At 37.8% G+C, this 16426-nt stretch overlaps 1 protein-coding gene across 10 annotated transcripts in view; it reads left to right on the top strand.

The window, feature by feature from the left end:
• The window catches only part of MPDZ (multiple PDZ domain crumbs cell polarity complex component), an 88948-nt gene that overhangs the window by 49797 nt on the left and 22725 nt on the right, over positions 1-16426 (top strand). For 2 of the 10 annotated variants that reach the window (XM_054053611.1, XM_054053609.1), the window contains exons 22-30: positions 470-668; positions 3252-3293; positions 7348-7452; positions 8259-8351; positions 8821-8998; positions 11110-11220; positions 11750-11833; positions 14446-14547; positions 15752-15823. In XM_054053611.1, coding sequence (XP_053909586.1) covers positions 470-668; positions 3252-3293; positions 7348-7452; positions 8259-8351; positions 8821-8998; positions 11110-11220; positions 11750-11833; positions 14446-14547; positions 15752-15823 — 986 coding nt within the window. The remainder of the gene's footprint in view (positions 1-469; positions 669-3251; positions 3294-7347; positions 7453-8258; positions 8352-8820; positions 8999-11109; positions 11221-11749; positions 11834-14445; positions 14548-15751; positions 15824-16426) is intronic. The other 8 variants (XM_054053614.1, XM_054053618.1, XM_054053616.1 and 5 more) reach the window with 6 other exon arrangements.

Raw genomic sequence — 16426 nt, 5'->3', positions numbered from 1 at the left:
CTTTCTGATGAAAGTAAGTGTGTGGTTGTATTTCCCCTCTGCTGCTAATTAACTGTTTAATCATTTCGCCTACTTTCTAAAGAGAACCATTATAAAGTAAACTGAAATGTGGCATATGAACTACTGAGCCATCCAGAACAGTAGTACATTTGACTGTTTTAGAGGCAATTTTACTGCCTTTTGTGTTTATTTTCTGTTTAAATTTTCTGCTGTCTTGGGTTTATTATATTGTGCCTAGTATGTAAAATGTCACAACTTAAAGCAGACACTGTGAATGTGATTTTTAGCTTCTGTCTCGTGTTTGAAAGAAGGAAAGGCAAGGGATAATAAGAGCAGCCTTTATAGGCTTGCTGACATTGCAGGTCGACTGGCTTTTACCTTCCCTGCCCCAGGTTACATTTCTTGCCTTTGGTACTCATTGCTGAGGCTGAACGATGTTATTAACCATTTCATTTGTTTTCCACTATAGGGATGACTGTAAGTTCCAACAAAGAAGGCTCAGGAATGATAGTCCGCAGTGTGATCCATGGAGGCTCAATAAGTCGTGATGGACGGATTGGTGTGGGGGACTGCATCCTGTCCATTAATGAAGAGTCAACCACTAACTTAACCAATGCACAAGCTCGAGCTATGCTAAGGAGGCATTCACTCATTGGACCAGATATAAAGTAAGTAAAGCTAGGTGATGAATTGTGGTAAAATTGTTGCCAACAATCAAAATATGGTTATTTATGTAAGTATTTTAAATGGCAAATTTATTTAGTTTTTACAACATGAGTTTACCTTTAAGTTACAGATGCAGATAATTCACATTACAGCTTCATGGGTCTGAAACATAAAATCACTTGTGTGATAGCCTTTGGATATTCTTAGAAAAGCCATTGCTATCATTAGTAGCCATCATAATGACTGCCCTGCCTGTTTATTGAAGGAATGGGATTAATTAGAATTTTGTATTCATAGTATGGCTCTCCTGAAGAAAGTAAGGATTTCTTCCAGGTCTTTTTGTTTTGCAAAGGTGGACTCTGTTGGCCTTTGCACAAATTATTTCATTTGATGGAGATCTTTATAAAGGATTTTGGTTTTGACTGCTATACAGAAAGCATGGCACATGCTTTCTGTATAGCAGAAAGCTATAAAAGGCAGAAAAGTAGTACTTCAAAATGTTTTCAGTACATCTGTGACAAACAGCAGAAATAGTCTGTTTTGTAAAGTCACTATTAAGTTTTTATTAGTACATACAAAGGATCTGTTCTAGTGCGTAATCTGCTGTAGTGCATTAATATCTACTTTAATCTTGCAGTAATTATGGAATATCCAGCTGCTTGATAAGAAAGTTTCTTCTCATGTTCACTCAATATAAGAATTTTAACTTTCCATTAGAGTACAGTTCTTTCTAGCTGTCATGATTGTGGAGTTAACTTTACCCACATGCAGCACCTGGAAATTAGGCTGTTCCTAAGCTGTTGGACGGTGCTCTAGACACACTAGTGCTGGTTTTACAGCTCCAAAAAATCTAGGAGCTTTTTTTCTCAAACCCACAGGAATCTGACTGGATTGGGTCAGATCTGCAAATAGGATTAATGGAGCTGTTGGTAATAGAAGCCTCTATTTATTAAGAGAGTTGCCTTGAAAGGTGTTAGTTTAGTCCCAATGCGGTTCCAGGTAGCTGTGTAGGTTTGTCAGCAAAATGAACTGCAGGGCATTCTGTTCTTCCCCAGAAGTATTGAGACCTGGCATTTTGGGAAAAGATAGGCAAAATATCTTCACCGTGGGTGACAGGTTTTATTGTCTGCCCATAGCTGTCATGCATTTAGGATTCTGAGTTAATGCAGGCTTGTTTAAATAGTGATATATGCTCATAAAAATTAATTACATTGTTATCAATGAATATGAGCTGTCATGAATATGAGCTGGTCAACGTTAATAAAAAGTAGTATTGATTATTAGTTTCAAATTGTATTATGATTCTGACTGCCATGACGGAAATCAGTTGGTGTGTATGCTTGCTTGTGTCTGTATGTCTGCTTAGATAAGCAAATGCTATGGCACCATTCTTCTGTGAGGAGTCTTTTCTTAGTGCCATAGTTTTGTGATCAAAGATAAATGTGTTTGTTATTTGTTCTACATTTTACACCACATGACTGTGAGTTTTGTAATGTCTTTTGCAGACATGTTTGAAATAGCAAAATCTTTTCTTAGCGGTGAATATTCAGATTTTCCAGAGAAAGCGTATCCCCTTTCTGAAAAGTCTCGGAGAAAAGGGGCAGTTGCTATTAATAATCTTACTTAATAGTAATGTCCCAAATCAGAAATTTGGACTCATGGAGCATTATATCATGATAATTCTTCCTGTTTGCTGAGAGGGATACACAGATGTTGTTTCAGAGCTAATGAGGTGCACTGCTATGCAGGATTTGCAGTTGATGGTCAGCATTTCAAATGAGCAAGTTTAATCTCTTTGGTGTCTTCCTCGGGAAACAAAGAGTGTACAAGCACTCAGGTGTGGCTATCCTGATATCATTCCTCTTTATCCATGTAGGGCTGCAAAAGTCATCACCTTTGTTAGGAGAGCAGGGTGCCCCCCCCCCTAAGGAATTAAGCAGAAGTATTTTAATTTCAAAAGTTGTTTTTCAGTGGCAAACATCATTTCCTGAGAAAACATAAAGCTGCTCTTACTTGCAACATAAAGACTTTGTTTGCTTTTTATTAAAAGAAATTTTATTTTGAATAGTTCAAGAACCAGCAAGCTAAGTTTCAGACTTACAAATTTAATTTTTTTCTCCTTTGTGTCTGAAAAAAACAGATGTGTGGCCATACCAGAATGCATTCTGTTTCACTTCTCACAGCACCTTGCCAGGATCTCTTATATTTCTATAGTAATAGCCAGGGTTTTGTTCTTAGCAGCAGCTGCTTGCAAAATCTGTCTGGTAATTACAGAGCTGAATCAGAATTCACCTGCCTAAAGTGAGGGAATGAATTCCTGATCAAGAAGTAAAAGATGGATTACAGTTCCATTTTCTATGCTTGTTAATAATCACTGCTATAAACAATAGCAAAGAGCAGATGCTTTCTGAGAGAAGTGTAGGTGAAGTGGAGGTGGAACAGGAAAAAAGAAAAGAGAGAGGAGAAAAAAACCAAACCTACTCACACTTTTAACTACGTGACTATGCCTCTCGCATTCAGCATGAGACATTGCATTTGTTGACGCAATTGTAAAAAGATGCTGCATCATATGCTTCACATTCTAGATCTTCTCCAGCACCTGCTGATGATCAGGCCCTCTTTTATGTGTGAGTATTGGCAATTCAGAAACTCGTTATGGCTCTGTGTTGCAACTTGTCTGTAAAGTCATTCCATGCTTTTATGACATCCATAGTAATGTGAGGGATATATCCAGATATAGGTACATATTCTCTCTCTCTTTGTGTTCGTGTGTGCATGCACATGTGGCTGCACATGTGCGTGTGTATATATCTATTCAAAAAAAGCTATGAGAGATTGTGTGTGTATGTGTGTCAATACATATATATATTTATTTATATGGCTTTAAACTTAAAGATTGGAGCATAATTCCGAAGACTGGAATGAAAACACTTATATTCTAAAACATTATTGCTAAGATTTTGAAATTTCATCTTTGACAGCTACCCTAGACATGCTCAGAGCACAGAGTACTTGTGTGTGTTTATAGGGTTCCGTGCTAGTTTTGGCATGAGTATGATGTACTGATATCTGGATTAATCTCAGTGTCATATTTTCTGTGGCACTTACATTTTACTTCCTTCATGTATAAAAAGATTCAAATTAGACCTCTAAGTGTTAATGACAGTACTTTGTCCTGAACATTTTCTGTACTTTGTTATTCGGTTTGTTGGTGTTTCAAGGTTTTGTGTGGCTGTTCAGTCAAGCATGTGATAAATGTTCCTTTGTGCTGCATGTGATGTTGTGTTTACAAGATATTTTCATATGTACACACTTTGGTGTTTCTGTTGTCACTGCTTACATTGCTAGTGCATCTCTCTGGGGACGAGGGTGGTTGTAGCTCGCAAGACAGGAAAGCAGGACATTTTCTCCTTCGAGTTGTACAGCTATGGAGACAGAAATGTTTCCTTTAAAATTATTGAATTTTGACTTCTCTTGCAGATAAGAAATGCAGCACAGCAATAGAGCAAACATTTACTTGTTTTCTGTTTTCTGTGTCTTCATACCCTTATCCTGGCACTTTTTTTTCCTCTTTTTTTTTATTTCCTTGTGACTGTATTAAGGCAGTTATCACTCTCTTTGCAGATGAACCATTTGTGTGCCTGGGTAAATTTTTATTTCCACTTTACACAGCAAAAAGGTCAACAGAATTGACCGGAGGAGTCCAACACCTTTCTTGTTCTAAGCCCCCGTTGCCCCAGTCACACACTAAGCTGTTCAGGGTGATGCTGAATGTCGTTAGACCTCACTGTGACCTCCCAGAAGTGAGCTACCATAGCAGTCCAGCAAGTAGATTTGATAACTGCATGGGATCTGCCCATGAAATACTAAACAGGGAAAAAATACGTGGTAGATGTAAATCTAATCTCTTTTGTATCATCTGACCTTGCTGTTTATCACAGAATGCAGGAACAGGACAGCCAGCCACTTAGCAAAGACAACTTTCTGGTATAGGTATTCCATGACACTCCTAATTTTCAGCAGAACTAGGCCTTTGTCTAACTTTTCATTTCAACAATAACATGCAGAGGAGAGAGGAGAGTACAGTCACACCAGTAATACAGCTTAGATAATAAGAGCAGTGAGGGAAACTTTGCAGTTAACTAAACGTTGGAAATCATAAGCAAGAAACAAGGATGAACTTCTACCCCAAATATACCTTTTAATGCATTTGATCTATGTAATTCAGTTTTCTTTTCTATACTGATTTTGCAAAATGCAAGTAAGTGTTCTGGTTTATGAATATTTATGAAGTAACTGAAGTGTTACTGAATTTAAGTTGTAGATGAGAATTAAAAGTTAAAAACATATTGAATGTTCCTTTGAGTGCTTAAAATAGGGCAATTAGAAGTGTAGTTAAGCACTAGAACTGAAATAACGTCATTTTCTAAAGAGCTAAAGTATAACAGCTCCCAGTGATATTATCTAAATTTGACTCCATCTGTGGAAATTATTTGGGTAATTCAGTTAATTCACTTTTCAATACACTTTTAAAAATGGTGGTATGATCCTCTTTTCTTCTCAGTTCCTGTACTGTACAGAGAAAGGGAAGCTTACCTATCTAAGAGAGCTTCTAGGAGATGTTTGTAAGTAAGGCTGTTTGAGAGTATCCTTCAAATCCTATGTTTTGAGTGTCCCAGCATAATGTCAGTTATTCATTCGTGTAATGAAAAATGACAAAGTGTCGCAGAAGTTGGAGTGCATATGGTTTGCCTCTCCCTCAGTTGATGGCAATGCTGATGTTGCACGGAAGTATGAGGTAAGGACTACTACTACTACCCTTGGACCCTTTAACCCTGCATAATTGTTTGCCAGGTGCTTCTTGCACAAAAGGACTGCACAGGAGTTGAAAGATGTTGGACACTCTGCTGTCAGTGATCACTCTACTGTCTATATCCAGGCTGAATTTGAGCATATCTGCTTCCACATTAGGAGTGTGCCATTCTCCTTTCCATGCTTTGAACAATAGCTTCCAGCTGGAGTTTAGCATAAAGGACATTGTCTGAGCCTTTTAGCTAGCAGAAATGTTGCTTGAAATTCTAGGTTCTTTACTGCAGCTGTTTTTCAAGGGAAAATATATTTAATTCGTACTTGTTTTTGTAGGGTGAAAATTAATTAATTTGATTGGGATGAAACTTATGAATGTAACTGGATGAATGATACATTTTCTTTCATTGAAATGCTGCTTGCACATCTTATAGCTTTTGTAGAGGCAAGATGTTCTTATGGGCTTACTGCATATGAGCAGTGAATTTTTATGGATGGTGCTCCTGCAGCAGTCCCGTGAGAGTTTTGTGGCCACGATTCTAGCCACTTTGCTGTAGTTTAACGCATTTGGAGTTGGAGATCGCTGCATCATCAAGTGTGGCCAGCAGGTTGAAGGAGATGATTCTCCCTCTCTAGTCAGCTCACACAAGATCTCACCTGGAGTGTTGTGTCCAGTTCTGGAATCCCTGACATAAGAAGGATATGGAACTGTTGGAATGGGTTGAGGGGAGGGTTACAAAGATGATCAGAGAGCTCTAAGGACAGGCTGAAAGAGTTGGGGTTTTTCAGCCTGAAGAAGAGAAGGCTCTAGGGCGACCTTATAGCAGCCTTCCAGTACCTGAAGTGGGCCTACGAGAAGGCTGGGTAGGAACTTTTTGCAAGGGCATGTTGTGATAGGATGAGGGGAAATGGCATTAAATTGGAAGGGGGAAGGTTTAGGTTAGACACTAGGAAAAAATTCTTGCCGATGAGCGTGGTGAGGCACTGGAACAGGTTGCCCAAGGAAGATGTGGAAGACCCTTCCCTGGAAGTGTTCAAGGCCAGATTGGATGTGGCCTTGAGCCAGGCTGATCTAGTGGAAGGTATCCCTGCCCATTGCACGGGGATTGGAACTACTTGATTGTTTAAGATTCCTTCCAACCCAAACCATTCTGTGATTCTATGGTTCTCTTTCCCTTTCGCTAATCGATTGGACCATTCCTGTTTCTGCAATTCCAACATAATTGGGTTGCACCGGGGCTTCAAGAGTCTGCATGTATTTGGCTGGTGTAACATGACTGTCTGACTGTCCCAAGCTGGCTGAAAGTGCATGAAGAAAGGGGTGGAGACAGGAGTTGAGCAGGGTTTTGCTCCCTGCAGTATACATGGTGTGCTGTAACGTGTTTGGATGTCCAAATCCATGCATTATATCTCATCAAAAGCATAGAAACCTAAAATAGATACAATATTGTTAAGGAAAGCACAAAACCTCCTGTAAGCCAACTTCCAGAAGCATTTTCAGACAGCATTTAGGGTGGTAATGGTGCTTTACACCTCACAGATCCTTCAGTGTTTGCCTTTGCACAAGGAATCTGTTTTGACTTGGTTATCTCTGTTACATTTGTCTCTGTTCAAGCACCATTTACTTAGAATAGAGTGGCCAGCCCTCAGGAATTCATGTAATATGCAGCTACCTAATTTGACTGTAAATGCATATTTGTTGCAAAGTCACAAAAGATTCATTGAATTACTTCTTCTGAACATACCAGCTTTGTGGCTTTGAAGTCAGTGACTATGTGAAGTCTTGAATGGCTTCCTCATATCCATTTCTCACACCCACTGAAAGTAGGACCAGCAGTCCTCATACTACTTTAATTATGTTCCATTTTATTGCAGTATTACGTATGTGCCAGCAGAAAATCTAGATGAATACAGGGCCAGTTTGGGACAACAGGCAGAGAGATCTGTGCCCCTTGAAGTGTTTTCCTCACAAACTGTCAGGTGAGTTAAAAGACTTACTATTTTGTCCCACAAGGCTCTCAGTTGTTACTGACAATACACCGGACAGTTCAGGAAGACAATTTTTGTTTTGGAAGAGCTGGAAGATGGATGATTTTCTTCACATCATGGACCAATACAATAAAAGGATGTTCAGAATACAGCTTTTGTTTTGACTAGCAAAATTCTCTGACCTTTTTACAGAGCTGTTTGATAGGTGTTTGATCTACCAAAAAAAGGAGATTGAATACTGCCTCATTATAAGCTTTTCTTAAATAGCATGCAATCTGATTTATGTATTGTCAAAAATAGTGCTTCCAGGATGAAAATTTGCCATTGGTGGTCTTTCCAGAACATATACTTGAAAATGTGTTATGTTGTCCTTTTCTTGAGTTTCAAGAATTCATTACAGTTAATAGGGCAAAATGTCCAGTGACAAATAATTTTTGTTTTCTTGAAGTTAGTCTTCAAAAGCAGTAATGTATTTTTGATTGCTGCTGTTGCGATGTCTTCCATTTTAGAAACTGTAATTAATTATATTCAACTTCGATTTGGTTCTAGTTCCAAAATGTAGTCTTCTATTATGTGGTTGTCAGTTGATAGCAGCTTAATTGCAGAGAGAGGTGGATGGGGAATCCGCAAACACAGTATGTATTCTAACTGACATCTGTAAAAGGATTTCCTCATGGAATCCTGTGTACAAATGCTAGTGCTGGCAGAGTGAGCTAATGCATGACATTTTGCAGTGAAATCTAGAGGTTGTCTCTGGGTTCTTTAAAAATTAATTGCATCTTCTTGTTCATGAGCAGGGAACTCCCAGAGCTTCCAGAACGTGAAGAGGGGGAAGGAGAAGAAAGTGAACTTCAAAATGCAGCTTTGAATAACTGGAGCCAGCCCAGAAAGTAAGTGCAAATCTATTTGTGCTGTATAAAATTTTATCGAAAATCCAAGAATTTTGGAACATAGTATATTTAAGTGGAGTAAGAAAACAACAGAATTGCTGCACTTATATATATTGTGCATTGCAGTAGTAATTCACCTATGAATTTTACTGGCATTGGGCTATATCCATGCAATCTAGCAGTTTCTTGATTGCTTTAGTGATTTGTCTTTATAGGCTGACTCTCTGGAAACTAGTAAGAAAACATGAAGAGAAGTAGTCAAAGTTTTAATTAGAATCCAAAATAAAGTGAAAAGTAGACACAATGGCAGACTTTGAGCAATTCAGTAGATAACTCCTGAGAAGACTTTCCAAGGAGTTTGTTCTTAATGTTTATGAACCATCGTGGAAATCCAGGTGTCTTCAGTGTGCAGTGTTATTATAACCACAACACATTTTCATCTGTTTTGGTCTTTGTTTTGTCAAAACAGAGTTGAACTCTGGAGGGAGCCTAACAAGTCACTGGGGATCAGCATTGTTGGAGGACGAGGGATGGGGAGCCGCCTCAGTAATGGGGAAATGATGAGGGGGATCTTTATCAAGCATATCCTGGAAGACAGCCCAGCCGGCAAAAATGGAACGCTGAAAACCGGAGATCGGATTGTGGAGGTACCAGCCAATTGCCTTTGCTTGCAATACCCCCAGCATCTCAGGAGCCACTCAGATGGATGGATGATCCAGAGCTGACAGCTGTGTAATTGCTCCAGCTGGCACCACTTGAGGCATACAGAGTGTAGTACCATCTGCTGATGTTTGTGTGATGTTTGAATATACAAGCTAAAGCATAGATGACTGACTGTGTGAACAGGGATCCACAAAGCCAGCAGTACTACCTGCGTGTTTTAAAGCCAGCATGTACAGAAAAAAGCTTAAGTTTGTGAAGCTAAAAGGTTTTACTTTGCATATTGGATAGCCATAAAAATGGCCAGTGAATAGCAAATCATGCAAATAAATGCCAAGCTTATTTCCCTCTTAAATCCTAATTAGATCACATCATTCTTGTGCATCCTGTGCAGGAATTAAAAGAGACAGAATTGGTTTTCTGCTGACATGAAGAAAGCTGGATTCAATATAGAGGAGGTTAAGTGTTGTGTCCATGTCTAAGGATAGGTTAGCCAGTGGTGTCGCAGGGAGGAGTTTATCTAGATTTCTCTTCTGCTGAACAAATCCTGTGCTCATGCAGACACTTCTGCTTTCGTTCTTAAAGATACTGAAGAATGAACATACTTTAAGGAATGTGTCTTTCCTGTGATGATTGTCAATAAGTCAGACATTACCCAATCTTCACTGTCAAGCCACTGCACTCCTCTACACCCTGCTGGATGTCCTTAGCTGACCATCCATCAGTAAGAACATAACAAGCAGGGTGACGGAGAAGGTGATGCTTCCCCTGGATCAGCCTGGGCTTGTTTACGTGGTGATGCTTAAAGTACAGTTTACTGTTTTCCACAAGATCCACATAAAGGATCTTATCTTCATATAGGTAGCACTTTCTGCAACAGGATGGTAGAGTTTCTGTTGTACAACAAATTGGGAGGTGGAATTTTACTTGGTGGACACAAAGTTATAAAACTTCCATCTGAATGTCTGGATTTTCATGAACACAGCAATTGCCTGTGACCATGCTTGTAGAAACCGAAGTGAATGAGTGAAATTAAGTAACTAGTCCTGTGTTAATGAGTTAGCTGTTTCCAAATGAGTTATTTCAGTTTCTCAGGTTGTCGTGTATCTAGGCTTTTCTCTTGAATCGTGCATATTTCAGACGTGGGGAGTTGGAGAGCCCTAATGTTGTTGCTCAGTTCCTCATAGGTTTAGAATTTTGTCTTTTGAATAGTTTTTGTTCTTTCTTTATTTACCTTGGATGTTTAAGTATAAGGTAGAGTTAGACAAATAAAAAGGTTGGGATAATCCTCATTATATAAAATTGTATGCAAGAATTGCTACTAACAAATAACCTTTATATGTTAGCTTCTAGCTTTTATTGTGGTCATTGTGAGAATGCTTTTCCCTGATGCTAACCTCACCATAACATGGTTCTTGCCTGGATCTAAAGACAATCTGTTATACACACCAACACATATGAAGGCATGAGGAATAGCAACCAGGCAAAAATTTGTCCTTGGCCGTCCTTTGTAAATGAAAAGCCTTTTTCTCTTCTAGAGTAAGGCAGCACTGACCTAAAAACTGAACTTCTGAGGAAGGTGTCTAGTAGCTAAAACTTGTCTTATCTTGCTTTTTTTTTCTAATAGAAAAATAAATAAGAATGAAAAGAAAGGGAAAAAACTTCACTGTACTGACATAATGAAAGACCCTCCAGCACCTAACAAGTTTCAGTTTGTAAACCTCATAAAGTCTTGGGATGTAGGTGATTCCAAGCCAGAGTTTACAGGAAGCAGTGTTTGGCAAATGATACCACTCTCTTGAGAGTATTTTCTCTCTTATTATCATATCTCTTCTGTTATGTTGCCTGCAAAACATGTGGAGTCTGAACCAAGAATGCTGAAAACTCTGTTTTTCAAACCATGGACAATATTTATTTGATGTTCTTCCAGTACTCTTGGATATATCAAACCTGTGTGTGAGGCACCTTCGTAGGAACCTTTCCACCATTAATGGAGGTTTGGGCTTATATTTTAGTGAAAGCTCCCAAACCAAAACAGAAGCTGACTCATGATTCTTGTAGCTTCATGCAATATTAAGATGAAGCCTTTCAATTACAGGTGGATGGAATTGACCTCAGAGATGCAAGCCATGAACAAGCTGTGGAAGCCATACGGAAGGCAGGCAATCCTGTAGTCTTTATGGTACAGAGCATTATAAACAGACCAAGGGTAAGCATAAAGAATATGCGAAGAGATGTAAAACATACTAATAAATGAAACAGTTGTTCAAGGTTGCGGTGTTTGGGAATGGGATATTTAATTCTGAAAGTTCCATCTCAACTATTTTAGGAACAAAAATTTGATTTAAGTATTATTTCCATTTAGAATGAAATCGATTTGGATTTGGATTTACCCTCCAGCACGCCGTCCTCAAACTATTTTGAAAAGACTCAAGAAAGATAATTTGCTGGAGGGCAGAGTAGGAGTATTAACTAAAACCAACTCTTAGAGATTGACAGCATGTCTGAGGAGCGCATGCAGAAATACAGCACCTGTTAAAAAAATTCATTGGACATTACTGAAAGAACCTAGAAGTACATGAAAGTTTTCCGTCACTAAGCTGCATGGACATTGCAGACAAAAGCTGCTGAGCTTTAATATAAGTTGCTTGCATCACTAGAAACTAAACTTCCTCATTGTAGAGTCTGTATAAGCTACATGTTTATTTACTAGTTGTCTTATAACTCTTGTTCCCCAGCCAGAGTCTCTTTATAGCCCTTCTTCAGCTTCTGCTCCCTGTGGGCAGAAAACTACTAACCCATTCTATCGTCAGTCATCTAAGGTAAAGTTGCATGAAAAAGCTCTATTGAATGTTGGTTATTGGTACTCAAACTATTGAATTAAGGCTTTTTGCATTTGCTGTGATGTTAACAAAGTTGCCACTGCTGAATGTTTAGGCTAGCTTGGGATGGGAATGATGCCATTATTTTATCACAACTTACTTTAAGTTAGAGAATGCTCCTTTGCTATATTTAATTGTAGTTCGCTGTTTTCTTTGTTTTCCAATTATTAAGCTTTTTCGTTATTTCTAGACTGCTTATTAACAAGCTCTTTTTTTCTTTGTAAGCAGAAACATTGCAAATGCTCTTGCTGTACACGTGCTTAGTGTTGTGATCTTTGTAAATGGTATTATATTTATTGTTTTCATCTTTTGAAACTTTAATCTGTACTTTATATAAGATCTTATAAGGGAATTTCCTGTCTTCATTCATGTGCAGTCATCCAGATAGCTAGCTGCCTGTACACAGCAGCTATATTTACTGTGGTACCACTAAGTGAGGCAGTCAGTTTTAAGTGGCATGTTGCTAGTGAGCTGGTTTCTTCCTCTTCCCATTTGTTTCTTCATTCAGGCTGCTGTCCTAAGTGTACTCTGTAACAACCCAAATGCAAATGGGCTGTGAAAACCTGGCTGATAGTTTTTCTAGTAAGCAATTATTCATCTCACCTGTGTTGCATACTGCTACTTCTTTGGGTATTTCTGAGTAAGAATTAGTCTGTCACCGTGGTTGTAATGCCAGATAATTTGTAGAGTTACAGCATTATACTATATAAAATGCTAGCTCATTCCTTAGCATTCTGGACACATTAATAAGATGCTGAACACAAGTTAGTTGGAGAAATAAATAAGTTGGAAAATAAAGTTGGAAAATAAATCCTGTTATTTTAGGTTTTATTTTGCAGAAAAACAGTAAAAGTACCCTTTCTTTTAGTATTTGCTTTTTTTTGTACTAGACTGTGCAAGAAAGCATGCTTTATGCACACTGTTTAAAACCTAACTGTTTAGGCAAACTCATATTTTATTATGGTAGTCAGTCTGTATTAATACAATGCTGTTGCATGGATTAGAATTTGAGCTATTAGTATTTTTGATGGTTTGCTGTCATGACAGAATGCAAAAGGCAAAATCTTGACTTACTCTGGTTGATTTTTTGTTTTCTCTTTTACTAGGATTTCACTGTTTATGTACAAAATATTTGTGATGCGTATTTAAGTTACTTAAAATTTCCTCAAGATACAGTTTGAAATTTTATGCAGATTACAGAGGTAATGGTTAAAGTGTAATAGGATCGTTACACTGGTAAATTACTTTTCCCAAGTCTCTCTTTATAAAACACAGAATCAAATGTGAATCTCAGGTGTAGACAAAATCTTGCACTATAAGGGAACTGCCTGTTGAATTTGAGTGACTTGCCAGTGGAGAAAATGTGTTCATACACAGCTCTACTCTCTCATTGCTGAAAATACTTTAGAACCAACACATATATTGTTGTACCAAATTACATTTTGATTTGCAAAATGATGTTTGAGAGTAAATGTTTAGGGATACATTTTCTGTTTTCAGGAGCATTTAAAAGCCAAAATGCTTTAAGAAAAATTTTAAACATCAACATATATCTGGATTAAGTTACCATGGTATCAATTTATCATTGCCATGCTGCGAGTCTTTCACATTCCTTTCCACTTACTATGCTTTTTGTGTTCTAGCTGTGTTAAATTTACAGCCCTAAGACATTTAGTCAGATGTATCCATTGCTGGATGGATACACCTAGTGTAGAAATTACTTTTAAGTAAAACTTTTAAGTAATCAACAGTATTTGTGAAATAGTGTGCAAAATCAGAGCTTTATTAAACAGATTCTGATCTAAAATAGAGTACAGTACAAAAACTTCATAAGGAATATAAATGATCAAATTTCACCCTTTGTCTAAATATGAGAACATATTTTGCATTAAATAATAATAAATAAGTACCTTAGATTATTTAAACAGAAGACCAGAAAGTCTAGTTTCATTAAACTACACATTCAGGAAATTATAGATGCATGCACACGCATATAAAGTGATCTGTTAAAGTTGTTATTACATGAAATGTGTTTAAAGATGCCTAATATTGCTAAACCTTCTCTTTTGCGAAATACACAGTCAGTGGGTTACCACAAGAGTTAAATTGAATTATGAGAATTAATCTGTGGTTGTCAAAGTAAAACTAAACCTGCTGCATTATTACAAAGAACTGTGCTTGTTCTAATCCAGAAATCTGCAGGTTACAATTAACTAATGTGTAAGAGTATCCCATATACTGAGATGCTTGGAGAAAATTGTACAAATAGGACAGCAAGTAAAATTTCAGTTGTTCATGTTGCTGAGTTCTGCACTTTATGCAGTTTGTGGGCTAGAACAAGTATGGAGATGGCTGCTTTTCCTCTACGCTCTACTAAACAGCTGATGCAAACACACGGCAAATCCAGTTTTGCTTACCTTCACGCCTGCAGCGAAGTGCAACAAGCTGATTTTGTTCGATTAGCACAAATTGCTAAAAAATGTGTTTTCTTTTGTGAATCACAAAGGATTCATTTAAAATTGTTTTTGCTTAGTTTCTGTTGTTTTTTTTAGAACTCTTCCCTGCCTTCCCCACAGAACAGTCTTTTCTGTAGGCCAGCTGTCTTCAGCAGCACTAACCCGTTTGCTGATTCTTCTCAGTTCAACACTAACAAGGTTGGATGATGGCACACTGTCTGCTTTTGACTCATCAAACATTATATGTGTGCTTCTTTGCTGTTAGTGTCTCTCTGGGTTTAAGTTCTGTTATACCAATTGGGGTAAAATATTGTGCTGATGAGAGTGGAAGTTCTGTGTAGTGAATTAAAAAGACACAGACATGTATGCAAGTAGAAAAGTTTTGAAGAAGCTAAAATATGCCAGATCAATTGATCATAACCACTAAATTTGATGGCACCAGAGCTACCAAAGAAGTAGGTTCACAATTATAGAATCAGTATGTGTTAAAATATCTATCTACCTGAGTGTAGCTCTCATCAGCGTGAGGGGGTTTGCTGCTGTATACTTCATTTTATTTTTATGTGGTTAGAACTTCCCAGCTTTGATATCTCTTTTTTCTTTTTGCATGGAAAAAAAAACATTGACAGCTTTCATTTTATGATGCTGAAAATATTTTCCCTCTGCTTCTTGAAATTTTTTTTTACTGCACAATGAACAGAATGCTGACATCTTTGGAAATATGAAAAAAAAGTTAGATTCTGTTTTTTGTGGTTAGTGCTTACTGCATGTAATTCATATTGGGAACAGAGTTAACCTCTAACAAGAATAAGTGAAAGACTTAATTCTTATGTGCATGTATTTGTGATTTAATAAAATAATTTCTAGCTGGTTATACATCTTCGAGTGATTGCACTCTTTTGCTGTTTTTCCATGTTGTCAAATATATAAAATGTACAATGAACATTTATGATGTGATATGTGATGTGTAATTGCATGTGTGTTTTTGAAATCTGCCTTTGTGTTTGTTACAGTTCTGAGGAAAGGGAGTAGAAGCGTAACATAAATGACAGCTTGCACTTTCTATATTTTCAAAAGTATTTCTGAAAAAATGCATGTATTTTTAGAGCAAACTGAATGCTTTTGCAATTTCTGCATAATTCCTTTTTTAACATTGAGATAAGATTGACCTCGTGTCATCTCTGCCTCCTTCTGCTGAACTAAGGTTCATGTATGTAAGAAACTTTGCCGAGTCAGGGTCCTTAATAACCCATTAAATACTTCTGTCCATTTATAAATGGAGTTAATAAAGTCACTGTGGTTAGCAAAATGAATCCATAATTGAAAATGAGCTATTCATTAATAATGCTGTTTATTGCCAAAGGTGCTGTAACATGTGGATTGCTGTTTTCTGTTACTGTAGGAAGTATCGAATCCAATTAGGGTTACCTTCCGTTGTTCCCCAACTAACCCTTTTGCTCCCACACTATTCAAGGTTTGTCTTGATTCCAGTGAGTGGGTCCTACCCATATGTGTGCTGTACGTTTGTACATGGCCTGTGATACCTTCTGGAGTACTGCTTCTTCCTCTGTGTGTGCCTCCTTTGTTGAAAGTGACACTGCTCCAGACTTCCTGCCATTTTTAACACTTGCTTGGCTGTGATTGGAGTGGCCCTGGTAGCCAGATGGGTTCATGCTCTGTCTGATGCTTTGCATTTTAAATGAAATACTGTGCCATGGCAAACTGAAAGTATTTCATGAATTAAAGTGTTTTAGTTTTTTTGTGTACGGCCCGATTCAGGGAGCAAAAGTCTTATGTGTGTGTAAAGTGCAGTGGCCAGCTTATGCTGCTGGCAGCGCGTGCATGGCACAGAGTTCTGGAGAAAGGACATTGTCTCTTCCATGCAAATGGCATTATAACACTCTTTTTACCCTCCTCATAAAGGAGCCTGGCTTTTACTTTCTTTGCACCATTTCCTTAGATGTCAGATGTCTTCAGATTGATGTATACATGCAAAGGGGTACTGAAAGAAGCACTTTTTTGTCAGTCATATTATGGTGGCTGCAGTTGATAGATGCTAATTTGTCAGCACGTAGCC

This window comes from Cuculus canorus, chromosome Z, assembly GCF_017976375.1.
Source record: "Cuculus canorus isolate bCucCan1 chromosome Z, bCucCan1.pri, whole genome shotgun sequence".
Taxonomy (NCBI): Eukaryota; Metazoa; Chordata; class Aves; order Cuculiformes; family Cuculidae; genus Cuculus; species Cuculus canorus.
Note: the sequence above shows the minus strand (reverse complement) of the source record. Positions and strands in the feature narration are given on the sequence as shown.